This window comes from Monodon monoceros, unplaced genomic scaffold (genome assembly GCF_005190385.1).
Source record: "Monodon monoceros isolate NGI ecotype Baffin Bay Population unplaced genomic scaffold, NGI_Narwhal_1 Super_Scaffold_12, whole genome shotgun sequence".
NCBI classification, from domain to species: Eukaryota; Metazoa; Chordata; class Mammalia; order Artiodactyla; family Monodontidae; genus Monodon; species Monodon monoceros.
Window position 1 is genome coordinate 55,917,911 of NW_021703768.1, and position 27,475 is coordinate 55,945,385.

The following is a 27,475-nucleotide window of genomic DNA, read 5'->3' on the forward strand; positions in this document are numbered from 1 at the left end:
GGCAATGCGCTGGATGCCTAAGACAGTAGCTCCTTAGGAGGCCCCGCCTTTCGGGCTGTGTCGCGGAAGCGCCGACCGACCTGGAAGGTCCCCGGGAGGCGGGACCTCCAAGAGGGTTCCGCGCTGAGCCCGGTTAGGGCTGGGTGGCATCCCTTGCACCTGGAGCTGAGCCTGGGCTCCACCGCTCCTCTCGGCCCACGAGGGGATGCAGCTACCGGAAGGTAAGGCTGCCGCGGCTGGGGCTGCGGTGTATATATGTCGTAGAGACGCGAGTCCATTTCTGCCTTCTCGCCTTCCCAGACTCTGATGGCTCCTCCTCCCGACCTGCCCATCCCATCTGGGGATGAGACGGGTCGGGGTGCAGAGCTCTGGCCTGGAGCCGGAGCACGCGAGCTCATCTCGGCTTTACGTTGACTAGCAGTATTACGTTGGACGAATATGTGAGCTTAGTATCCCCAGTGCAGTGTGTAGGATGGTGGTGGGTTTGCTAGAAATACTCTTCAGGTTCTCTTCTGTCTCTGACGTCTCATTTCAGAAACCTGGTACCATCAAGGACAATTGCCTGCTTTTTCAAGGAGGTAACTGTCAGTCTTGCTTTCAAAGAGCGACTAGAGTCCTGACTATAACAACAGTCTGCGTCTTTTATTTCGAGCTGCCAACTCTGTGTTTTCCACCTATGTATCTCTTTGAAACCGCAAAGCAAAAACTTCTCTAGTCGTGAACAATTTGTGTGTGTGTGTGTGTATGATTTGTTTTCTAGTGTGTGGAAGTATTTACACATAAATTATGTGTGACTCCAAACTATAAAGCTCAGCTTACAGGTTTGTAGACCTTAAAAAACTTTCCTTCTGGCTAACTTAAAATTGGTGAGTTCACTAGTTTGTATAAACATTGAAGATCTATGAAAGTCAGAAAGCAGTGTTGCCAAAAAATTTCATAATAACTTATTCAAATAACAACAGTTATGGAAAAAGTTTACTGTAAGATATAAAGTCTTTGTCCAAAGTAAGTGATAAGTCTGAATTCATTGTATGGTGCTTTTTTTGTTATTATTTTTGAAATTTTGGAAAATTTTTTGAAATTTTATAATTTGAAATGTGGGGAATTTTAATTTTCAGATGAAAACTACACAAATAAAATTGTTTAATTTTTCTTAATGACAAAAGATAGGTTCACAAATGTGTAGTTTTTCTGTTTTCTCTAATACATTATTGAGTTTGTAGGAAAAACGTTACATCACCACAGATAATTTGACAGTTATAGTCATTAAAAGTAAAATTTATTTTAGTATTTTGATTTCTTGCTGCATGTATGTTTGCTGTGTTCTCTTTCACTAGTTCTTGAGCCTTAACTTTATTATGTCGTTGATTTTTATCAATATATATTAATTATTTCTGTTTTACAGTTTTTCTTAATTTGAGATTTTTTTTCTTTTTTTCCCCTAGGTGAATTATACTTTAATGTACTACAGGTTGTATACTACGGATGGGAACTATTAAAGTTTATAATGTCAAAAACTTTTCTTAGACCAAAGGCATCTTCCACAAAGGTATGATACACTAAAATGGCCATGTGATAACTGCCCAAAAGGAGTTATAAATTTTTATATGTGTTCCCAATGACTTATTACTGCTATGAGAGTAATGGTGCCCAGTATTTGTTGTAATTAGTGATCTAAAAAGTTCAAAAATAAATTGTGAAACAACTGTACACTGAAAACACAACCTTAGTTTTGAAAAAATGTTTATTTACAATCCTGGTCACAAAGAAAAGGCTGAAAACTCTTGAATGAAAGAGCAATAGAAGAAAAGGAAATACATGAGCTGTAGTTGGTGTTATAGCTTAACAACAAACCCTGCTTCTTAGAAATTAGGTGGTTCAATGTGCCAGTTCTCAACAAGGCTAGTGGGTGGGTAGGATGGGTATCAGACAGTATACTGAAAGTTAGCTGTTTTCCTAGTGGTGGATCTGATTTTTCTCTTACTCTAAGTGAATTATTTAACTTTGCTGTTTCTCTTCCTCTTTTTTTTAAAAGTAAATGGAAATCCATATTTACATAAGAAAACTGTAAAATGTATAAGTAACATGGAGATTGGAATCGCTAGATCAGAATTGCTATCAAGAGTTTTACTACTACTAATATTTTTTTTTTTTTTTTTACTACTGATATTTTTATGTACTCTTAAAAATAGAGGAAAGGGGCCAAAATTGTAGTACTAGTAATAGTCTTTTTAAAGAGGAGGAAATAAATTGGGTAGCTATGACTAAAATTTTTTTTCCAAAAAGTCTTCATTTCTTTACCCACTGCTGATCATAATCCTAGATTCTGTTTATAAGAGGAATGAAGTTTGATTTCACATTCATAAAATACTTGAAAGTATTGCTTCTCCTGAGCCTACTTTCAGCTCCAACCTCTGTTTTTTGTTTTGTTTGTCTCCCAGAAAGGAGCATTGTCAAATAAATGGTTCACAACTATGGCTGAGTATTCTTCAAGGAAAATATAATCTTGTTAGCCAGGCAGGGAATTACAAAAGTCAGGTACTAAGCTACATTTTTTTAGATTTATACTGTTGGAATGTTAAGAAAAAGTCCACTTTTAAAATTCTAATTATTAAAAAAAAGAACACTTTTTAATGCTCAAATATTTTTAGGTTAAAATTGCTTAATTTAGCATTTCTCTGTGTGTATTCTTAAAAAGGATTTTAAAGAAAAGGAAGTGTTGAAGGGAAACGTAGAGGGGTTAATAGTTTCTATATACTAGAAGACCATGAAATAGAACTCACTGATTTTCCTGCTCTATTAAACTAGTACTCGTTTTCCTAAACAAATCTGACAAATCACCCTCCCTGGAAAGCCTGCCTCCCTTTCATAAACATATTAGTTGCTTCATGAGCTGAAGAAAAATATAATCAAGTCATAATTACAAACTATTCATAGTGTCAGTATTCTTAGACCTATCTTCACATATCTTAAAGCCGGTAGGGATTATTTGAATGTATAAAATGGTTCTTAAGTTTGTGAATGTATTAACCTGGTCAAGGCAGAAGTGTTACTTTTCTTACTGCTCTACATAGTTAAAATAATGCCTTTTTTTCTTTATTCTGTTTTACTTCTTTTTTTGGTAGGTAATTTTAATATTTGTGTTTCAGAGCTACAAATGAGTTTTTAAAGTATCAGTCTAATCTTTATTCTGGGAAGATTATAATTAATAAAAAGAATTAAGTTGGTATTCTATATTCATTTATATGACATCCATCATTACCATGGTCAAGTAGATAAGTATACATTTATGCTTATTGTAAAGTAGAAAAATGACTAATACAGAGTCAATTTTATTTAAAGAGCTAATTTGTGAGATTTTTATTTTAAATGTTACAAGTATAAGAATTTTTTTAATAGAGTCGTTATATAGGGAATAGATGCAAAAAAAATGTAATAGTGTTTACATGGTTTCTTTTTTTCAGATAACAAACTGGGTAGACTCATCATTTGATGATTTTTCAGAGACTACAAGCACCTCTACTATTACTGCCACATCATTAGGTGTGAATAACTCAAGCCTTAGAAGAAAAAAGGTGCCTTCCACAGTAGAAAGTAGCAAATTTCCAGCTAGAAAAAGAGGAAACCTATCTTCCTCAAAGCAGATTTATGGTCTAGAAAATTCAAAAGAATATCTGTCAGAAAATGAACCATGGGTGGATAAATACAAACCAGAAACGCAGGTAATAAATGACATACAAACAAGTCTACGTAATTTAGTTTCAGGAAGGAGAGGGATGTGCATTTTCAGATATTCATAAAAATCTTTCTGCCTAAATGAATTAGAAAAAAAATAATAATTTCTAGGTTTTTTATATTCCAAGGCTCAAATTTTCCCAACAGTTATTCAGAAGGTATACCATTGGTTATTTGTCTTCGATTTAATTTAACCCCCAACATAGACTTGATCCATTTAATATTTTGCTAAATGTAATACCCCTCCCTATTTATTCCCTTCCCAAAATGTATAACAGGATTTTAAAATATTTTATAATTGCATATGTGTCTCAAATTTTCATATATTGGGATCAGTTTAAGAATAGAATTTTTCCATATCAGTATAAAGAATTGAATTAAGTATAATCAAAAGGACCTTTTTATTACTATATCATGTTACTTGTTTCTAGTTTTTTTCATTAAAAACGTGTAGATTAACCTGTGCTGATGTATCAAAAAATTTTGAGTTAAAATGTTTTATTTTAAACTTGAAAATTTTAGCATGAACTTGCTGTGCATAAAAAGAAAATTGAAGAAGTTGAAACCTGGTTAAAGGCTGAAGTCTTAGAAAGGCAGCACAAACAGGTAACTAAATAAGAAATGTGTTTAAAAATAATTGGCCTCAAATGTTTCTCTGGTTGGTTATAAGAAGTTAAAAACTTTCATGTTGACTTTCTCATAAGTCCAGATCACCTGCAGTAGAAAGCTGTCTGACCTTACTACTTCTTTGTCATTAAAAGACTCAAGAGACTTTGCGTTTTCCCCTTGACTTGTACCTCTTTTTCCCTCTTATATATAAAGCATAGTAAACCATTAGGGGGCTAATATATTTAGCATATCAGATCATCTCACACTAAAGCAAGCAGGCAAATTACGTATTAGTTTTTGTATTAAATATAACCTAAAATAGTCATTCATCCTACGCTTATGTTTTTTCTTTCACTTCCTAATTCCATAATTACCCTTGGCCCCCAAGCTAGAATATTCTCTCTCTCTCTTTTTAAACTTTTTTAATTTTGAGATTCTTGAAACATAAAGAAAAAATAGAATAGTAAAAATAGAATAGCAAGTGAATATTCATGTACCTGTAAAAATACTCATCATTTTCACCCATGAGTATTTTAATGTAAATTATAAATGTTTGGCATTTAATTCTCTAATGTTATCTAATGCTCTGTTCATATTCACATTTTTCCAGTTGTCTTTTATATCTGGTTTGTTACAACCAGTATCTAATCAAGGACCACCCATTACATTTGATTGTTCTATCTCTTAGGGCTTTTAAAATCTAGAAGAGTTGCCTTCACCTTCGCCGCACAGCATGACAAAAAAATAAATAAATAAATAATAAAATTAAAGTGTAACTGGCTCTTCTCTAGGTCCAAGTATACAGGCCCTTATTTACTGTAGTTAATAAAAGTAAACAAATGAGCAAGGATTGCAGCCCACCATTATATGTAGGACATCTTCCCCTGATAATTTTTCAGTTTTAACTTTTTTTATCAGATTTACTGAATGAGGGAATGTTACTGGGAGCTGCATCCTCTAGTCTGTCTTTAGAGTCCTGTTCCTGGTAATATGTTTCTTAATATACATTTCTTTCTTTTTTTTTTTTTTTTTTTTGCGGTACGTGGTCCTCTCACTGTTGTGGCCTCTCCCGTTGCGGAGCACAGGCTCTGGACGCGCAGGCCCAGCGGCCACGGCTCACGGGCCTAGCCGCTCCGCGGCATGTGGGATCTTCCTGGACCGGGGCACGAACCCGTGTCCCCTGCATCGGCAGGCGGACTCTCAACCACTGCGCCACCAGGGAAGCCCTTAATATACATTTCTTAAAGAATCTGATATCTAAACTGAGGTTTTTCCATAAGAATATTATACTTATATAATATTGAAGTATATAATCCAAAGAGAGGTCTGTATTAAGATTGAATTTTATGAGTTCAGGTAACCCCTAAAAATACTTGTTTTAGACATTACCTCTTTAATCTAGCTGAAATTGTTTTAATTTGGCTACTGAGTAGTCCTTGGGAGGAACACAATGCAAGAATTGAGGAATTATCAGAAACTATGCTTAGAAGTTCAGGAAATAAAATTCTCTTATCTAAAGCTGGTTTATTCCAGCTAGCATCGTGAAATTTACTCTGCTTATACCTGACATTCAGTAAATATCTGTAGAGGTAATAAACATTTAAAAAGAATATTCATACATAATATTCTAGCATTCCAATGATTTTGATTTTTTATTCATGTTTATATTTGGTTTTAGGGTGGATCTATTTTATTAATAACAGGACCCCCTGGATGTGGAAAAACAACAACTATAAAAATACTATCAAAGGAGCATGGTATTCAAGTACAAGAGTGGATTAATCCAGTTTTACCACAATTCCAAAAAGATGATTTCAAGGAGATATTTAATCCTGGTAAGGTTTACTCTGAAGGTAGTGGAAATACTGGGGAAAGTCTGGTTTACAGGAGGTTTGTAACAAGCCCCCCATCTATATCTTTAAGATTTCTAAGATCCTATTGGGTATATGGGTTCTTTTGTTTGTTTGTTTGTTTTTTAAATTTATTTATTTATTTTTGGCTGCATTGGGTCTTCGTTGCTGTACGCGGGCTTTCTCTAGTTGCAGCAAGCAGGGGCTACTCTTCGTTGCCATGCATGGGCTTCTCACTGCGGTGGCTTATCTTGTTGCAGAGCACGCGCTCTAGGCACGCGGGCTTTAGTAGTTGTGGCACGCGGGCTTCAGTAGTTGTGGCACACGGGCTTAGCTGCTCCGTGGCATGTGGGATCTTCCCGGACCAGGGCTCAAACCCATGTCCCCTGCATTGGCAGGTGGATTGTTAACCACTGTGCCACCAGGGAAGTCCCAGGGTATATGTTTTTGAGAGGAAGGTATATATTGCCGCCTCTACACTAGACTGGCATTTGCCCACTACCAACTGCTTCACAAAGTCAGAGTAGCAATCAGATGAAACTATATGTGTGTGTTTTCTCACATACTTCTTAGGTTCAGAGAGAAGTAATTTTAGGAGAAGGAAGGGTCCCTCCAGCAAAGGAGAGTGGGATGTTTTTAAGGATTAAATGTTTTAACTGTTTTGTTAGATAACAAGCTAATCAGTTTGCATTACTTATGTACTTTTTTCCCAGGCTCTGGCTGTATAAATGAACTCTTTGTTTAAATGTAAATCAAGCCTTAAAATATGTTAAAGTAACTTGCCTCCAAACAAGAGTTTAGATCAGACCTTTTAGAATCAAAGTATAAGGGAAAGATGGTCTTTGGAATTCGAAAGGGGGCTTTAAGACAAACATCCAAAAATAATGATAGTATCAATTTAAAGACGTATCAATTTAAAACTTCACATATATGCTCATAAACTCCAGCACGATCATTTTTAACTTTCATATCTGTCTTACTGCTGCTTTAGGTAACTAAGCTAGGGGTATCCAAATCTCCTAGGCCATTTTGAAGTGCAAGGGGTTCTGTAGAAGGATGATTATATTCTAATGTGCAGTATTCCTCAAAATTCTTTCTTCAGGCTCTTCTTTAATATTCTCTGTGCGTACTGTATCTTTAGTATGCATACCTGTAAGGAACGGCACCAAAAACGGAGGAGAGCTTAAACAAGCTTTATTTGGGAATGCTCCCGGGCGAGGTTCACTGGTCCCAGAGAAAGGGGCCAGAGAAGTCGCGCCCGGGTGTGGGCGCGAACAAAATTTATAGGGGTGGACTCAGGGGAGGTGCTTGCTGTGTGAAGCAGCCCTTTTTTGGTAATCTCTCGGGTGCTGTGGCAATGTCAGGTGTCGGTTGCATCAGCCTCAGAGCCGTTGGTTCCACCCCTCGGGGAGCGGGAAGACCCGGCCGAGTGGTGTGGCAATGTCAGGTGTTGGTTGCATCAGCCACTTTGGTGGGGGTTCCGTCTGGCTCCCTGGGCCCTTCCCCGGACCTGCTGGCCTTACAATACCCTTATGCTCATAGTATCCCATACTCTTGGAAATTTTACTGCTTTCTAACAGTAACATTACTTTTGACAATCTTGGAAGTCGGGTTTTTTTTTTTTTTGGCTGCGTTGGGTCTTTATTGCAGTGCACAGGTTTCTCTAGTTGTGGCACATGGGCTCAGTAGTTGCAGCGTGCGGGCTTAGTTGCCCCGCGGCATGTGGGATCTTAGTTCCCCGACCAGGGATTGAACCCATGTCTGCTGCATTGGAAGGCAGATTCTTAACCACTGGACCACCAGAGAAGTCCCTAGGAAGTCTTTTTTTTTTTTTTTTTACCCTTCCCCCTCCCCATATCCTCAAGTCGTTCTCTAGTAGGTCTGTGTCTTTATTCCTGTCTTACCCCTAGGTTCTTCATGACATTTTTTTTTTCTTAAATTCCATATATATGTGTTAGCATATGGTATTTGTCTTTCTCTTTCTGACTTACTTCACTCTGTATGACAGACTCTAGGTCTATCCACCTCATTACAAATAGCTCAATTTCGTTTCTTTTTATGGCTGAGTAATATTCCATTGTATATATGTGCCACATCTTCTTTATCCATTCATCCGATGATGGACACTTAGGTTGTTTCCATCTCTGGGCTATTGTAAATAGAGCTGCAATGAACATTTTGGTACATGACTCTTTTAGAATTATGATTTTCTCAGGGTATATGCCCAGTAGTGGGATTGCTGGGTCATATAGTAGTTCTACTTGTAGTTTTTTAAGGAACCTCCATACCGTTCTCCATAGTGGCTGTACCAATTCACATTCCCACCAGCAGTGCAAGAGTGTTCCCTTTTTTCCACACCCTCTCCAGCATTTATTGTTACTAGATTTTTTGATGATGGCCATTCTGACTGGTGTGAGTGAGATGATATCTCATTGTAGTTTTGATTTGCATTTCTCTAATGATTAATGATGTTGAGCATTCTTTCATGTGTTTGTTGGCAGTCTGTATATCTTCTTTGGAGAAATGTCTATTTAGGTCTTCTGCCCATTTTTGGATTTGGTTGTTTGTTTTTTTGTTATTGAGTTGCATGAGCTGCTTGTAAGTTTTGGAGATTAATCCTTTGTCAGTTGCTTCATTTGCAAATATTTTCTCCCATTCTGAGGATTGTCTTTTGGTCTTGTTTATGGTTTCCTTTGCTGTGCAAAAGCTTTGAAGTTTCATTAGGTCCCATTTGTTTATTTTTGTTTTTATTTCCATTTCTCTAGGAGGTGGGTCAAAAAGGATCTTGCTGTGATCTATGTCATAGAGTGTTCTGCCTATGTTTTCCTCTAAGAGTTGATAGTTTCTGGCCTTGCATTTAGGTCTTTAATCCATTTTGAGCTTATTTTTGTGTATGGTGTTAGGGAGTGATCTAATCTCCTATTGTTACATGTAACTGTCCAGTTTTCCCAGCACCACTTATTGAAGAGGCTGTCCTTTCTCCACTGTACATTCCTGCCTCCTTTATCAAAGATAAGGTGACCATATGTGCGTGGGTTTATCTCTGGGCTCTCTATCCTGTTAGGAAGTCTTTATTTACAGTCTTCTGTATAAAGTATTTCTTCCCTTATTCCCAAATTCACTAATCAGTCATTCTCTTTTTGTCATTAAAACTTATTATTTTTTAAATAGATTTATTTATTTTATTTATTTTTTATTTTTGGCTGCCTTGGGTCTTTGTTGCTGCGCATGGGCTTTCTCTAGTTGTGGAGAGTGGGGGCTACTCTTCGTTGTGGTGCATGGGCTTCTCGTTGCAGTGGCTTCTCTTGCAGAGCACAGGCTCTAGGCGCTCAGACTTCAGCAGGTGCGGCTCACGGGCTTAGTTGCTCTGTGGCATGTGGGATCTCTTCCTAGACCAGGGCTCGAACCCGTGTCCCCTGCATTGGCAGGCGGATTCTTAACCACTGCCACCAGGGAAGCCCAAAACTTACTATTATTGAAAACAGCTCATTTATAGTCATGCACTGATTGGGAGAATCTTCAATGTGTAGGCAGAGTCATAAATATTTTTACCAATTGTATGACTTTTATACTAACAGCTGTGTTCTGAAATCAGTTAACTCCATATTACATTCATTGGTACAGAAAAGTTACTGTTGTTCATAGTGACTTCTGTCTTTTGAAATGAATATTTTAAATTTGAACTGTTTTGCCTAATTGAAAAAGAGTCTACAATAGTGTGCTCCTTCATGTATATGTAAATGTATTCATTAACGTATATCTATATTACGTACATATGTATAATATTGATGTGTATATAATTGGTTGAAAATAAAAGTGTTAAATATGTTTCCTTTCAGAATCAAGCTTCCATGTATTTCCTTATCAGTCTCAGATAGCAGTTTTTAAAGAGTTTCTACTAAGAGCGACAAAATATAACAAACTACAAATGCTTGGAGATGATCTGAGAACTGATAAGAAGATAATTCTAGTTGAAGTAAGGACAGCTTTTGAAATTCTGCTATAACTATTGAGTAAACAATTGTAAGATATATTTTATGTGATAATGACATTTACTCTCTCCATAGTATTAGTACTGGTAAAATATAACATAAAGGCTTTGTGCAATAGAAGAAACCTAAAGTTTCTTGCAGTAAACTTGGATAGAGTAGCTATAGGTTAATGAACTTTAAAAATTTAATGGCCTACGTATAGAAAGGCAAAAAATATTTAGAAAGTGACGTCTTAGTAAAAATATTATGATCTGTAGTGATCCTAAGGAATTTGCTATCAAAATCCCATTGATGTGTATTACTATTTAGGACATCAGCTATCTGATGTCTCCCTTTCTACAACAGTTCTGGTTACAGTACATTGAATAGATAACATTTCTCCTGTTTTGGTAAATATAAATCTGAAAATAAATTTACATGGGAATAAAACTGAGCTAATGTTTCTCCTTTGTTTTTGGTAGGATTTACCTAACCAGTTTTATCGAGATTCTCATACTTTACATGAAGTTCTGAGGTGAGTTTCAGTGAACTTTTTTAAAACTTCAGATTAAATGGCAGGTGGTTTAAATTTCAACCTTGCTTGCTATCTTTTGTTATTTTAGGAAGTACGTGCAGATTGGTCGATGTCCTCTAATATTTATAATCTCTGACAGTCTCAGTGGAGGTAATAATCAAAGGTTACTGTTTCCCAAAGAAATTCAGGAGGAGTGTGCTATATCAAATATTAGGTAAGAATGAAATTTCTGCTTAAAATTTCATATACATACTGTATTTTTAAATTAATCACATAACCACTATCTTTCTTTGTAAAACTTTCACAGTTTCAACCCTGTGGCACCAACAATTATGATGAAGTTTCTTAATCGAATAGTGACAAAAGAAGCTAATAAGGTAAGTCTTTTAAGAACTGATTAATTTGAATCTTACATTGTAATTATAGAAAGCCAAACTTAAGTAGTATTATATAAACTTGAGGAGTTAGAGACACAAACTATTTCAGTTTTTAAAATTAAAAAATTTTAATTACACTCATAAAGCACGTCATTTTAGAAAATGTAGGAAATACTAATTTTAAAAATCCTTAACCTTTTTCTACTTTTAAACTTAATTTTCTTTTTCACATTGAGGTAAATTTCCCTTTGCTTGGCTTAGTGTTTTAAATTGTATCTGTTATCAAGAAGCTGTTTTCTGGCATCTACGTCCATTAGTCAGCAACAGTCCAGCTCTACTTTTGTCTTGTCACTTTTTAAAGGTTTAATATATTTTTTATTTTGATAAAAAAAATCATAAAATTTAACATCTTAACCATTTTATTCCAGCTTTATTGAGATATAACTGACATATAACATCATGTAAGTTTAAGGTGTATGACACATTGATTCGATAAACTTATGTAATGAAAAATGATTACCACCATAGGTTATCTAACACCTGCATCATGTCATGTAATTACCATTTCTTTTTTGTGGTGAGAACATTTAAGATTTTTTTCTCTTAGCAACTTTCAAATATGTAATACAGTATTATTAGCTGTATTATGTATTAGAAATATCTTAACCATTTTTAACCATCCAATTCAATAGTGTTAAGTATACTAACATTGTTCTGAAATAGCTGTTAGTTTTTTTTTTTTCTTTTTTTTAATTTGGTTGTGCAGGGTCTTAGTTGCGGCAGGCAGGCTCCTTAGTTGTGGCATGCGAACTCTTAGTTGTGGCATGCATGTGGAATCTAGTTCCCTGATCAAGGATCAAACCCAGGCCCCCTGCATTGGGAGCACGGAGTCTTACCCACTGCGCCATCAGCAAAGTCCCTGAAATAGCTGTTACTTTTTCCCCCCATAAATTTTATTTATTTATTTATTTGGCTGCTTTGGGTCTTCGTTGCTGCATGGAGGCTTTCTCTAATTGCGGCCAGCAGGGGCTACTCTTTGTTGTGGTGCATGGACCTCTCGTTGCGGTGGCCTCTCCTGTTGCAGAGCACGGGCTCTAGGCGCGTGAGCTTCAATAGTTGTGGCATGCGGGCTCAGTAGTTGTGGCTTGCGGGCTCTAGAGCACGGGCTCAGTAGTTGTGGTGCATGGGCTTAGTTGCTCCGCGGCATGTGGGATCTTCCCAGACCAGGGCTTGAACCCGTGTCCCCTGCATTGGCAGGCAGATTCTTAACCACTGCACCACAGGGAAGTCCCATAGCTGTTACTTTTAACGCATCATTGTTTTCTATCTTTCAAATCAAGATGATGTTAAGATAAATTGATGAAACTTCTACTCCAAGCAGCATGGTTCTAGGGGGCCCTACTGCTATAAATCAACTGGATCTTACATCATAATATATTTAGAGTGCTGGATCACAGGAACTGAGGGAAGTCTCCAAGGGAGAGGTTATTTTTGAGGATTAAACAGAATAATGTATGCATGTAGAGCACCTAGCTGAATAAGTACAAGTATTAATAGTGAAATATTAGAAACACCCTGAGTCCAGGAATAGAGGGAGCAGTTACTGTGGTGAACTATTATGTCATTAATTAGCATTTTGAAAATATTCAGTGACATGGGGAAATACAATTTAATGTCAAGTTAAAAATAACAAGATGCGAAGTTATATGATAATTCTAACAATAGAAATGATGTTTCCAGCCCTTGATATATCTGTCAAGCCCTATGCAAAGTAATTTTACATACCTGATCTTATTAAACCCTCACCACAACCATACAGAATTATCCCCATTTTATAGGTAAGGAAGCTGAACTTTGGAGGGAAATAACTCGAATAATATTCCATGACTATTAAGTATCAGATGAGCTTAAGTTTTGTTCTGACTCCAATTCACTGTGCTAGAACAAAACATACAGTTGTCAATGACAACACAATGCACATATATACATAAACCTATACATAAAAGAAATACATAAAAATGCTGAGTGTTATTCTGGATGGTAGGATAACTTGTGATTTTTTTATTGTCTTTTTGAAAAAAATCTCTGTTTTCTACTATAAGCATGATAATTATAAACTATATTTAAATATTTATTAAACACTGAAGAAATAAAAATAGTCAGCATCATACTACTGTATCACATTACTCACAACTTCTTTTTAGACTAAGTCATTAAATTGCAAATGGCATTTACTCTAGCAAGTTAGTAAAAGGAGATACCATAACTTCTTTGTCATGTGGTTAATGTGCTTTACCTTAAATAGTTGACCAGCAAGAATTTTAGAACTAGTATACTTTTGATATCATCATTGATATGTTACATAAAAGGAGCAGCAACAAGCACAATATTTACATGTAAATATAAATCAAATATAAAATCAAATGTCATGATACTGTCTGGAGTCTCCAAGGATGATAATGATAGTATAAGAAGATTTAAAGGAGAGTTTAATCTCTGGTATTCTGTAGCTTAGTTAATTATATTAGGGAAGAGTGTTGACGTCTTAAATGAATGAGTTATAATAAGAAAGAGTGTTGAATATCTTAAGTGTTTTTCTTTAAGTCTAAATGTTTCTCTGTATTCATAGGAAGAAAGATCTTTAGTCTTTTCTGATATCATTAGGTATGTAAAGTGTGGAAGGAACTGCTGATCATACATCTTAGCCATATTTGCCATGTTCACAGTAATTAACATCCATAGTATTTTCTTCAGCTGCCAAGGATTATAATTTCAAATTATATTTCCTTACTGGCAAGTAATCCATATCTAGAATTTTTCAAAAACAAGTACTCCTCTCAAAACAATTTTTAAGGTAAACGTATTCCCAATAAAAATAAAGTTAATCTGGAAAAGAAGGCATGAGCAAGGAAATTTTGTAAAAGAGTGATGAAGAGAGACTTGCTGTCTAGGTATTGGAACATAATATGATGAAACTCTAGGGTACAGCAGTGTGGTATTAGCACAGTAATAGACAAATGGAAGAATAAAATGAGAAGACAGCACAGAAATAGATCAGTATGTGTAAATGGGAATTTTTTATATAATGGAAGTGGCATTTTACATCACTGGGGAAAGAGAGTAGACTACTATGGTTAACAACTGGTGTTGGAACAATTGGATATTCATATAGGAAAACATAAGGTTGCCTCTTTTTTTTTTTTTTTTGCGATACACGGGCCTCTCACTGTTGTGGCCTCTCCCGTTGCGGAGCACAGGCTCCGGAAGCGCAGGCTCAGCGGCCATGGCTCACGGGCCCAGCCGCTCCGCGGCATGTGGGATCTTCCCGGACCGGGGCACAAACCCGTGTCCCCTGCATCGGCAGGCGGACTCTCAACCACTACGCCACCAGGGAAGCCCAAGGTTGCCTCTTTAGTTCATACTATGCACAAAAACAATTTAAACTTTGATTAAAGAGTTAAATACAAAAATTAGAAGAGTATTAGGAAAAAATACTTTGGGTTGGGGGAAAGTCTTCTAAGCAAGGAACAAAACCTGAAAGCCATGGATTTACTTCAAAAAAAATGGAAAACTTAGGAAATGACAGAAGGCATGGTAAAGATAAAAGACAAGCATGAGAATGAAAGAAAATATTTGCAGTTTTTTTAACAGAAAAGCACTAATATCTGAATTTTTATTTTTTATTCATTTTACTTTTGGCTGTGTTGGGTCTTCGTTGCCGTGTGCGGGCTTTCTCTACTTGTGGCAAGTGGGAGCTACTCTTCATTGCGGTGCGCGGAGTTATTGCGGTGGCTTCTCTTGTTGCGGACCACAGGCTCTAGAGCACAGGCTTCAGTAGTTGTGGCTTGCAGGTTCTAGAGCTCAGGCTCAGTAGTTGCGGCGCACAGGCTTAGCTGTTCCGCGGCATGTGGGATCTTCCCAGACCAGGGCTCGCACCTGTGTCCCTGCACTGGCAGACGGATTCTTAACCAATGCGCCACCAGGGAAGCCCCACTGATACCTGAATACATAAAAATATGCCTACAAGAAAAAAAAGGCTAAGAACAGAAGCCAGTACACAAAGAAATACAAATGGATAGTAAACATGAGAGGTGTTCAGCCCTACATAGTAATCAGAGAAATTCATATTTAAACCAGGTAACATTTTTCACATATCAGAGCACAAAAAATTTAAGATTTATATACAGGGTTGTCAAAGATATGGAAAAATGAACACTCTCACCTACCATTGCTAGGAAAAATAAAACTGGTAAATGTTACAGACACTTTGAAGGGCCCTCTGCTTCTACAGAAATGTTCATGCATGTTGGCAAAGGTATACAGTTGACCCTTGAGCAATATGGGTTTGAGCTGCATGGGCCACATATATGTGCATTTCTTTCAGTAGTGAATACTGCAGTACTACCTGATCCATGATTGGTTGAATCCGAGGATGCAGAACCACGGCTACAGAGGGAAAACTATAAGTTACACTTGGATTTTCGACTGTGAGGAGGGCTGGTGTCCCTAACCCCACATTATTCAAGGGTCAGCTGTATAAATAGTATATATATAGGTCTGGAATAGTAAAAAAGTGGAAACAATGTAAATGTCCCTTCATTGGGGGAAATGCTAGTTAAATTACTGTCTACCCATAACATTTTTTTTAAAATTATATAGACTTAAAGGTACTAACATAGAAAGATCACAAAGAATGGTATTAATTCATAGAATAATACATATGATATGATCCCACTTATATTTTAAAAAATTAACTCTGAATATACTTACAGATACTATATTTACTTACAGATACGTGTGCACAAAAAGTGGTCTGGAAAGGCTCCTCCTAAAATGTTAACACATGTTACAAAGTTGGGATCTGTAGAGCAAAAGGATAACTTTCATAAAGAACTTTTGAAACAGCTTTGGTTAATAAAGTTAAAAATATATTGAAGATCATAGCACAGTACTGTTTTTCTGTCAAGAGCTGAAATGGGATCATCTATGAACAATCACATGAATTCAGCTTAAGTTATGTTGTCAGTAAACTATTAGGAGTTTCTGAGGGGGAAGAGAGGATAAGTTTTTCTTGTCTTATACTTGATCTACCAAGGGTGTGATAGGTGATATATCGTATTCACATATTTATGCATATGTGTGTGAGTGTGTGTGTTTATCTATATTTGTATATATGTGTGTATATAGTGAAAGAGAGAGAACTTCAAAATATAACAGTCCAAGTAAAAAAGTAAAACGATATTTTATAACCTTGAAATTTTACCTTAAACTGTGATGTCATTGACACTTGTACCTTCACAAGCATACTGTTGTTTAACATGTAGGCTTTTTAGCATTCAAATTGGAAAGATTCTATTATACTTCCATTAAGTTTAGAAAATAGGTGGTTTTGTTTGTTTTTTGCTTAGAAAATAGCTTTTTTAATTTTTTCATTTTAGGATGGAGGAAAGATTGTTGTCCCTGATAAAACTTCTCTAGAGTTGCTCTGTCAAGGATGTTCTGGTGATATCAGAAGTGCAATAAACAGCCTCCAGTTTTCTTCTTCAACAGGTAAACTGGAAAAGATACACTCTTATGGTATTATATAGGTGACTAACTTTTTCTTAATTGTTCATGAAATGAAATTAAACTAAACATTTTAACTTAAAATTGGTATATACCTATCTTCACTTACGATTTTTTTATTGAGACAGTGTAATAAAATTATGTATGTACACATGCATACACACACCACTATGAATGTGTCACCATATGTATTTATATATCTGAGACAAAAGCTGATTTATTTACGTGGTTTGCCACTTTACCTTTCAAAGTTAATTTGGAATGAGACTTCCTGAGAGAAAATCCTGGCTCTGCCACTTTTCAGTGACTGAATCTTGCGAGTTACTTAATCTTCCCATGCCTTTATTTTTTCACCTTTTATATGAGAACCTGTCTGATCAAGATGTGTGAAGAGTGAGGTAATCCTTGTAGAGTGTTTATTCCAGTGCTTGACACACATTCAGTGCTCAAATGGCCAGCTGTTAATGAATTTAATAATAGTTCATATATGATATGTTTAACAAATGCATTTCCACTTGTTAATATATAAAAGGGGTCCCTAGCCATGTTATAGTAAAGAGATAGCCCCACTAATAGCAATGAGTTAATTTTTGCTCTTAATGATCATAGTTTACTGCATACAGTCTTCATCAGAAAACATTTAACAAGTGACCTACTTGATGCTTAACATTGAGGAATTGACCTTAAAAAATTAAAAGCTCTTTGGAGCTCTCAAAATCCACCTGAAATCCTAGTTTCTACCCACAAGTGTAACCTGTTCATTTAGTTACATCTTTGTTTTTCAAAATAACTCTACAGAAATAGACATCCTAACACAACTGAAACCAGAATTCTGCTTTTTGCTGTAGAAACATAAATGTAAATTGTGCTTAGGTTCACTACTAGAATTAGGGATGGGTCAGTTTGGGATCCTTACTACCATTTATAACGTTATTGCTCTGAGCTCAGAAATTTCAGAGGGAAGAAAATAATAGTGGGTCAGGAACTGTATTAGCAATTATATTTTTTTTCATTTAATTCTCAGACCAGCCTAATGAGATAGACAATAGTAGGATTCAAACCTAGATCCTGTGTTTTTCTAATACTCCAGGCTGGTTTTCTGAAGTCATGCATTCTGAGTTGTTTTTGTTTTGTTATAAATTTATTTATTTATTTATTTCTGGCTGCGTTGGGTCTTTGTTGCTGTGCGCGGGCTTTCTCTAGTTGCTGCGAGCAGGGGCTACTCTTCGTTGCGGTGCGCAGGCTTCTCATTGTGGTGGCTTCTCTTGTTGCGGAGCATGGGCTCTAGGCACCCGGGCTTCAGTAGTTGTGGCACACGGGCTCAGTTCCTCCACAGCATATGAGGTCTTCCCAGACCAGGGATCGAACCCCTACATTGGCAGGCAGATTCTTAACCACTGCACCACCAGGGAGTCCCTGAGTTTTAAAAAGTAGATTTCCCAGTGAAATTTGAACACGGGCATATTCATAAATTGGAGACTGTCCAAATCAGTAAAGAAGTAATATAGCATCATTGTTAAGCATGGATTGCAGAACCAGACTGTCTGGATTCAAATCACTTACTAGCTGCTGACCTTTAGCCAGTTACTTAACCTCTTTATGTCTCATTTCTTTACTCTGTATAATAATAGTTCTCCTCTGATAGGGTTGTTATGAGGACTAAATTAGTTAGTACATACCATGCAGCAAGAATAGTACCTTGCCATTAACACCATGAGAAACCAAGGTGATATGACTATGTTAGAGTATGTCATTGTGTATGTGAAAATTTGAAATCTGTGTCATGACGTACTTTTAGATGACATTTTAGTTCGTTTTAATAGTTTAGTAACTGCAAGAGGACTCTGACTCTGTATACTTCATAATTATTTATTAGAAAAACATTTAAATTAAAATACCTAGTGTAACTATATCTGAAATGTTCTCAGTTTTAATTTTTATATTTTAATTTTATTTTAAATATTGTTTCTTGGGTGTATATTATTTAGGAAAGAACAATTTATGGCCAAGGAAAAAACGAATGTCTTCATTAAAATCAGATGCTGTGCTGTCAAAATCAAAAGGAAGACAAAAACCTGATAGGATATTTGAAAATCAAGAGGTCCAAGCTATTGGTGGCAAAGATGTTTCTCTTTTTCTCTTCAGAGCTTTGGGGAAAATACTATATTGTAAACGTAAGAAAACCTTATACATTTAAAAAAAATCTGTTATTATCTTATAATTGAAATAAAATACATTTTTTTAAATGTCATATATTTGGTTCAGTTACAAGAAAGAGCTAGGACTAGGTCAGATACTCTTTGGCAGGGCCTAAGAAAGACATAGCAGAAAAATGTATTTAGATAGAGTATTTTTGGATTATGAGTGGGATTAAACATTAAAACCAACTGTTGAAAAATCTTCAAATGAGAGGTGCTATATAATTATATAAAGGTGGTGTTATTTTTAATAACTCCAGACATTTTTTTTAATAGGAGCATCTGTAACAGAATTAGGCTCACCTCGATTGCCTTCTCATTTATCAGAGTATGAGCGGGATACATTGCTTGTTCAACCTGAGGTAACACTTAGTACTATTTACAGGCTGTATACTATTAATATTAAATATGTGTCCATATAAATATGACCACTGAATTTTTACCAAAATTATATATACTTCTTTTTATAGGAAGTAGTAGAAATGTCACACATGCCAGGAGAATTATTTAATTTATATCTTCATCAGAACTACATAGATTTCTTCACAGAAGTGGATGATCTTGTGAGAGCCAGTGAATTTCTGAGTTTTGCAGATATCCTCAGTGGTGACTGGAATGTAAGACCATTTGACTTAAATGTTTTTGTTTATGACTGTTTCCTCAGAATTGAGAAAGAAAGTTTACTTTTATTCATACTGATTTGACATTTTTTTTTTTTTTTTTTTTTTTTTTTTGCGGTACGCGGGCCTCTTACTGTTGTGGCTTCTCCCATTGCGGAGCACAGGCTCCGGACGCGCAGGCTCAGTGGCCATGGCTCACGGGCCCAGCCGCTCCACGGCATGTGGGATCTTGCCGGACCGGGGCACGAACCCGTGTCCCCTGCATCGGCAGGTGGACTCTCAACCACTGCGCCACCAGGGAAGCCCGATTTGACATTATTTTAAGTAACTTCTTAATAACTATGACAAAATTAATTCATCCAACCCAGTGAAACTTCAGCAGTGAATCTGATTTTTCTATGATAACATACACTAATTTTTTCTAAAGTTATTTTCTGATTATAAAACTAATACATAGTCGGAAAACTTGACAACTGTTGAAAAGTAGAAGGAAAGGAACTGTGCCTCTATCTTTTCTTCTTCTTCTTCTTTTTTTTTTTTTTTGGCCACGCTGTGTGGCATGCGCTCTTAGTTCCCTGACCAGGGATCAAACCCATGCTCCTTCCAGTGGAAGCGTGGAATCTTAATTACTGAACCTCCAGGGAAGTCCCCTGTGTTTCTTGCTATACTTTCTGATGGTTTTTAAATTTATTTATTTATTTGCACATTTGAAATTATTCACTATAAAGTTTGTATTTTTTCTTAACAGTTTAACTCTGCTCTGACTGGTATAGTAGTTACTAGACACTTGTAGCTATTTAAATTAAATTAAAAATTCAGGGATTTCCCTGGTGGTCCAGTGGGTAAGACTCTGTGCTCCCAATACAGGGGGCCCCAGGTTCGATCCCTGGTCGGGGAACTAGATCCCACAGGCATGCTGCAACTAAGAAGCCCACATGCATGCCGCAACTAAGAAGCCTGCATGCTGCAACTAAAGATCCCACATGCCACAGCTAAAATGCAGCACAGCCAAAACAAAAATTAAAAAAAAAAATTCAGTTCCCTGGTCACACTAGCCATATTTCCATCATTTAAACAGTTATGATACAGTTTCTGTTATATATTTAGAGTTTCATTATTCAGCAGTTGCATTTGCTCAATTTTTTTATATTGCTTCTTTTTTATTTTGAAATTTTCCAACCTGTTGACAAATAGAAAGAATACACAATGAATACCTGAATACCTTTAGCTTTTGTTCACCAGTTTTTCACATTTTTCCACATTTGCTTAATCTGTATTGACACACTTGTTTTGGCTAAGTAATTGGAAAGTAATTGTAGCATCACAACATTTAACACTTAAGCATGCATAAGGACATTGCTCTATTACAACCACAATAGCATTATCATACCTAAGAAAATAAACATAAATTCAGTAATATACTGTCCTTATTCCTGTTTCCCCAGTTATCTCAAAAATGTATTTAAAGTTATTTCCACCACCTCCATCCAACATCCAGTTAATATTCACTCATAGCATTTGATTATTATGTCGCAGTTGAATTTTCTTCAAAATTTTGTAGCACTATTATTCTTAGGGCTGTGGTGAGGTTGAAAAACATGAACATACAGTAACTAAATATGATTAGCCTTTTTTGGGGGTCAGTAGTACCAATAAGTACTGTTTTATAAATCTCTTATTTTCTTTATTTCATATCTTGTCTCCTTTTCTAGACGCGCTCTTTACTCAGGGAATATAGTACATCTATAGCTACGAGAGGTGTGATACATTCCAACAAAGCCCGAGGATTTGCTCATTGCCAAGGAGGAGGGTCAAGTTTTCGACCCTTGCATAAACCCCAATGGTTTCTAATAAATAAAAAGGTAAAAAAAAGAATTGTACATTTTCAAAGAGTGAACTATTTATGTTATGTGAATTATATCTCAGTAAAGTTGGTTTTTTCTTTTAATTGAAAAAGAAAAATGGTCTTTCATTCTTAATGAGAAATAGTTGCTAAGGCCCACAGTTTTCTTAGAACTATGATAAAACATAAAAAGGACAGTCTTCTTAAATGCTTAGTCATTTTTTTAAGGAAAAAGCGCTCAAAAATTGGAAGCATATACCTATTTTATTGGAATCAAAGTATACAGGACTACCTCGTTTTATAGTACTTTACTTTATTAAAGCGTTTCACAGATAATGCGTTTTTTACAAATTGAAGGTTTGTGTTAATCCTGCATCAAGCAAGTCTATCAGCACCGTTTTTCCAACAGCATTTGCTCACCTCGTGTCTCTGTGTCACATTTTGATAATTCTAGCCATATTTCAAACCCTCTACCAGCAAAAGAGTATGACTGGATGACGGCTCAGGTGATGGTTAGCATTTTTTAGCAATGAAGTATTTTTTAATTAAAGTATGTACATTGTTTTTTTAGACATAATGCTATTGCACACTTAGGAGACTATAGTCTAGTGTGAGCATAACTTTTTTTTTTTTGGCCACGCCGAATGGCATGCAGGATCTTAGTTCCCTGACCAGGGATTGAACCTGTGCCCCCCTGCAGTGGGAGCGCAGTCTTAACTACTGGACCACCAGGGAAGTCCCAAGCATAACTTTTATATGCACTGGGAAACCACAAAATTTGTGTGACTTGCTTTATTGTGATACTTTATTGCAGTGGTCTGGAACTTGAACCCACAATATCCCTGAGGTATGCCTATAGTTGTAATTATATTTTCGTTTCAGTTGAAAATAAATCCTGGCTTTACCTCTAACCATCTGCACAAGTTATTTCACTTAATATGCCATTATTTTCCACACCTATAAATATGGAGGATTGAGTTATTTAGAGGTCAAAAACAGGTGGCTCACAAGTTGAATACAACCTACACACAGATTTTTTAAAATGAATTGCCAATCTTTGAAAACTAGTATAATAGTTAAAACTCAGATAAGGATTTCTGGCTTCAGAATTTCTGCAATCTCCTGAAAAAAAAAATTGGAAGTAAGGCAACACTGGTCCATATTTTACATGGCAGCAGTCTGCTCAAGCCAAGTATAATCTGCCCCTTGGTGATGGGAGTGGTCAGTACCACCTCCCCCAGCTGTTCCACTGCACTGATTTCTATTAACTGCCTGACTCCTATAGCATCTGAATTTGTGACCCCCGGACTAGGTCATCTCTAAGATGTCTTCCAGTTTTAAATTCATATGGCTACATATGAACCTATCATTCATTACCTAAGAAAATTTTCAGTGGATTTCTTGGAGAATTTCATTACTTTTAAGCAATTTATGTCCCTTATTGACTTGCTTTGCACTTTATAGCATGTATATTAATTTTGCATTTGTTACATATAAATGACCTAAGACTGTGAGCACCTGAAAGGCAGAGATCATACGTCTTTTATCATCACTGTAACATAGTGCCTTCTCTTAACTGAAGAAAATACCTTCTTTCATTGAGAAACAATATCCTCACATAATTTGTGATATGTGTATGCTCATAAACAGAAGTCCTTTGATTTTTAAGTTTGTTTTTCTTCTACCTTAAGTCTTGTTCTTATTGCTGTTATATCAAGTGTGAAATAGTTGTGTAGATAAAACGCTTTGTTAGATAATGCTAGGACAGTTATAAAGGACTAATCAAGCTGCCCAGCGTGGCCAAAAAAAAGAAAAGGGACTGATCAGATAAACTCTTAGAGTATATTTGTAGCATATAAACCCACATACTTTGTGATATAATAAACTTAGTCTAGGGACAAATATCCATATTTAAATTTTTATTTTTCATTTCACCATGTTTTTCCTTCTCTGCAGTATCGGGAAAATTGCCTGGCAGCAAAAGCACTTTTTTCTGACTTCTGCTTACCAGCTTTATGCCTCCAAACTCAGCTGTTGCCATACCTTGCTTTGCTAACCATTCCAATGAGAAATCAAGGTAATAATATGGGTTTTCCTTATCCCCAAGAAGTAGTGTTTTATAACATTATGTTTTTGTGGATCAACTTATTCCTATGTACCAGTGACAGTAAGTTTTTTTCCCCTTTATTTTTTGAATCAGAATTAATACATGCTTTTTGATTAAAAAATAAAGAAATTAAATAATAAAGAAGTACCTAAAGTAAAAATTGAAAGTCCCCTATAACCACGCGTAATTCCTTTTGACAGATTGGTGTAAATTCTTCTAGACTTTTTCCTGTGTGTATACAAATGTTAGATGTAAACTTTAATTTTTTTTGTCACTTATCATGCATAGCGCTCCATATTTTATAATTAGGGCAAAGGAGCTCTAGAGGCTGGGAAGTCCAAAATCAAGGTGCCAGCAGATCCAGTGTCTGGTGAGGGCCTGCTTCCTAGTTTGCAGATGGCCATCTTCTCATTGTATTCTCACATGGTAAAGAGCAGAGTAAAAGAGAGCTCTCTCTGGGTTCTCTTATATAAAGGCACTAATCCCATTCATGAGGGCTCTACCCTCATGACCTAAGCACCTCCCAAGGCTCCATCTCCTAATAACATCACTTCAGGGGTTAGGATTTCAAAATATGAATTTGGGGTGACAGAAGCATTTAGTCTATAACAGCAGCAATGCGAAAGTATATTCAAATCTAACTCAGATTTTTTCAAAATGTATAATTTTATTCAACCTTATTGATAGGTATTTTGGTTGATTTCAATATTACAAGCAGTATCTATTAATAGTATATTTACATTGTCTTTCCAAGTTTTGAAATTATAAATAATGCTAAAAAAAATTAGTATGTCTTTGGCAATACACACTTGCCCAGTTTGTGTCTACTGAGGTTTGCCTTTTTTTGAACTTTACCAATTTTTCCATCAGTTGTTTCTTTTTTAATGTGTGTCTTAAGGGCCACATTTCATTAACAGTCCTAGGTCACATGTCTGTGGTGCTGATCTTCAAGGTAGAACAGAGAATTTGTGTAATATTGAAAATATTACTAATCTACTACATAACACATCAAACTTCTCAAGTGTTTTTTAAACTTTCAATTTTTTTTTTTTAAATTATTTTTGGCTGTGTTGGGTCTTCGTTGCTGCACGCGGGCTTTCTCTAGTTGCGGTGAGTGGAGGCTACTCTTCATTGCTGTGGGCAGGCTTCTCATTGTGGTGGCTTCTCTTGTTGCGGAGCACATGCTCTAGGTGCACGGGCTTCAGTAGTTGTGGCACGCTGGCTCAGTAGTTGTGGCTCATGGGCTTAGTTGCTCTGCGGCATGTGGGATCTTCCCAGACCAGGGCTCAAACCCATGTCCCCTGCGCTGGCAGGTGGATTCTTAACCACTGCGCCACCAGGAAAGTCCAAAACTTCTCAAATTTTAAAGATAGGGTTTGCCTTATGAATTATCAGAAGAGAGGATTATAGAGTAAATGTCTGCCTTCATACAATGAGAGTCTCATCTTTTAAGAATATTGATACCTAAAGATTTAAAATATTCTGTATTTACAGGCAGAAGTGAGATGACTTTTGAGCAATGGGAATGATTAATCTGTGAGTCAGAATCCAGAGAGTTCCCTATCCTTGACTATTATTTTTAGATTATACTCGTTTTTATTTATTTATCGTTTTGGCTGTGCTGCATGGCTTGTGGGATCTTAGTTCCCCGACCAGGGATTGAACCCGGGCCCTCAGCAGTGAAAGTACGGAGTCCTAACCACTGGACCACCAGGGAAATCCCAGGTTATACTAGTTTTTAAACTTTATTTTGAAGTAATTTCAAACTTAGAAATTAGAAGAATGGTACAAAGAAGTTCTTGTATATCCTTCACCAAGATTCCTCAGTGTTTCATTTTTTACCATATTTGCCTTGTATTCTTTTTCTTTATACACACATGTACACAAATATATGTATTTTTTTCTGAACCATGTGTGAGTAAAGTGCAGACATTATGCCCATTATTCTTAAACACTTCAGCATGTACTTCCTGAAAACAAGGACATTCTCCTACATAACCACAGTATATACATCAAAATCAGGAAATTAACATTGATATATTACTGCTAATTTATAGTTTAATTATTAGACTCCATTTGTAATTTATAGACTCCATTCAAATTTTGCCAATTGTCCTAATAATGCCCTTTGTAAATTAACAACAAAAACTTGTTCTCTCTTGTCTAGAAATCCAATGCAAGATCACATGATACATTTAGTTACTTAGTTGCTATCTCTTTAGTCTTCTTTGATTTAGAATAGTACTGTGGTCTTTCTTCATTCATTACATTTCTGAAGCAGATTGTTATAACATGGGCTGCCCCTCAATTTGGGCTTATCTGAGGATTCCTCATGAGTGGATTTAGGATATATATTTTGTGCAGGAACACCACAGAAGTGATGCTGTGTTCTTCTCAGTGCATCACATCAGGGGAATATGATGTCTATTTAAACCATGCTGGTGAAGTTAACTTTAATTATTTGGTAAGATAACATCTCTCAGGTTCTTCATTGTAAAGTTATTAAGTGTTTTGTGGGGAGACACTTTGAGACTATGTAAATATCCTATTTCTCATTAAAATGTCACCCACTAGTTATAGCATCTTTTGATAATTATTTCCTGAATCCGTCATGGTTGGCAAGTGATTTTCTAATGGCATTATTCCTTCTGTATTTGTGTTAATAAACTCTGCTGTAAGGTATTGCTTCGCCTTCTTCCCCATTTGTTTGTTTGTTTGTTTGTTTATATTTGTATGGACTCGAGCTTTTTCAGCTGTTGTTTCTATCATTATTTATTTTGGACTTAAATTGTCCAGATTTGGCCAGTGCAAGCTGCTTTAAGGTAACTGTGCCTTTACTCTTAGTGTATTTTCTTTCCGATACAAAGTGTTCCCGGATTATTTCATACTCTCCCTACATGGACTTAGAAATCTCAATGAGTCCTGGTTCCTTTTAGTGGATATGGACCCATCTCCCACTTTGCTAAATATATTTACTTGTTTACTTAATTCCTATGTCTATAACCTATTTCCTGACAATGCAGGCTGCTCCTTCAGTCCCAGCCCTACTGCCACCAACTTACATTGGCACAGCCATTCACATTCTTTGTCCCACTCCTAGCTGTGCGACAATGAATCGGTTTGATTAGTAAGAGTCTCCTTGGACCAGAATCATCAGCATCACCTGGAAGCTTGAGAAAAATGCAGAATCTCAGGCCTCAACCAAGACCTACTGAATTGATCTGCAAGATCAATTAGCAAGATTCTCCAGGTGATTCTTTTTTTTTTTTTTGGCGGTATGCGGGCCGCTCACTGTTGTGGCCTCTCCCGTTGTGGAGCACAGGCTCCAGATGCGCAGGCTCAGCAGCCATGGCTCACGGACCTAGCCGCTCTGCGGCATGTGGGATCTTCCCAGACCGGGGCACGAACCCGTGTCCCCCACATTGGTAGGCGGACTCTCAACCACTGTGCCACCAGGGAAGCCCTCCAGGTGATTCTTATGCAGGAGATGTTTGAGGAGTTTGAGAAGTATTGGTTTGGATTACTCACGTTGGAATCATCTAGAGAATCATTATATCCACTAGAAAGTTCAGATTCCAGGATCACAACCCTTAAGTTTTCCATATCAAAAAGCTGTTTTTTAAAAATCCTAGTCATATTGTGTAGTGGATTTTTAAAAAGGTAAGGTAGTGTTTGATTTGCAGACTTTAGAAGGTTTATAAAATTTAGTCAAAAATAGGATGTTTTGGCTTTTTTTTTTTGTCTTGTGGTCTTTTTTTTTTTTAATTTATTTTTGGCTGTGTTGGGTCTTTGCTGCACACAGGCTTTCTCTAGTTGTGGTGAGCAGTGGCTACTCTTCCTTGCGGTGTGCAGGCTTCTCATTGCGGTGGCTTCTCTTGTTGTGGAACACGGGCTCTAGGCACGCGGGCTTCAGTAGTTGTGGCACGCGGGCTCAGTAGTTGTGGCTCATGGGCTCTAGAGCGCAGGCTCAGTAGTTGTGGCACATGGGCTTGGTTGCTCCGAGGCATGTGGGATCTTCCCTGACCAGGGCTCGAACCTGTGTCCCCTGTATTGGCAGGCGGACTC

At 36.5% G+C, this 27,475-nt stretch overlaps 1 protein-coding gene across 4 annotated transcripts in view; it reads left to right on the forward strand.

The window, feature by feature from the left end:
* Nucleotides 1-94: 94 nt before the first annotated feature.
* The window catches only part of RAD17 (RAD17 checkpoint clamp loader component), a 31,884-nt gene continuing 4,503 nt past the window's right edge, over nucleotides 95-27,475 (forward strand). The window contains exons 1-16 of one of the 4 annotated variants that reach the window (XM_029218717.1): nucleotides 95-221; nucleotides 1,446-1,549; nucleotides 3,465-3,722; nucleotides 4,258-4,341; nucleotides 6,023-6,179; nucleotides 10,034-10,170; nucleotides 10,648-10,700; nucleotides 10,789-10,914; nucleotides 11,008-11,077; nucleotides 16,516-16,627; nucleotides 18,631-18,816; nucleotides 19,117-19,202; nucleotides 19,311-19,457; nucleotides 21,173-21,322; nucleotides 23,260-23,380; nucleotides 26,511-27,086. In XM_029218717.1, the coding sequence (XP_029074550.1) occupies nucleotides 206-221; nucleotides 1,446-1,549; nucleotides 3,465-3,722; nucleotides 4,258-4,341; nucleotides 6,023-6,179; nucleotides 10,034-10,170; nucleotides 10,648-10,700; nucleotides 10,789-10,914; nucleotides 11,008-11,077; nucleotides 16,516-16,627; nucleotides 18,631-18,816; nucleotides 19,117-19,202; nucleotides 19,311-19,457; nucleotides 21,173-21,322; nucleotides 23,260-23,380; nucleotides 26,511-26,524 (1,821 nt within the window). In that variant the 5' untranslated portion in view covers nucleotides 95-205 and the 3' untranslated portion in view covers nucleotides 26,525-27,086. Of the gene's footprint in view, nucleotides 222-1,445; nucleotides 1,550-3,464; nucleotides 3,723-4,257; nucleotides 4,342-6,022; nucleotides 6,180-10,033; nucleotides 10,171-10,647; nucleotides 10,701-10,788; nucleotides 10,915-11,007; nucleotides 11,078-16,515; nucleotides 16,628-18,630; nucleotides 18,817-19,116; nucleotides 19,203-19,310; nucleotides 19,458-21,172; nucleotides 21,323-23,259; nucleotides 23,381-26,510; nucleotides 27,087-27,475 lie in introns of those variants that run through there. The other 3 variants (XM_029218714.1, XM_029218716.1, XM_029218718.1) reach the window with 3 other exon arrangements.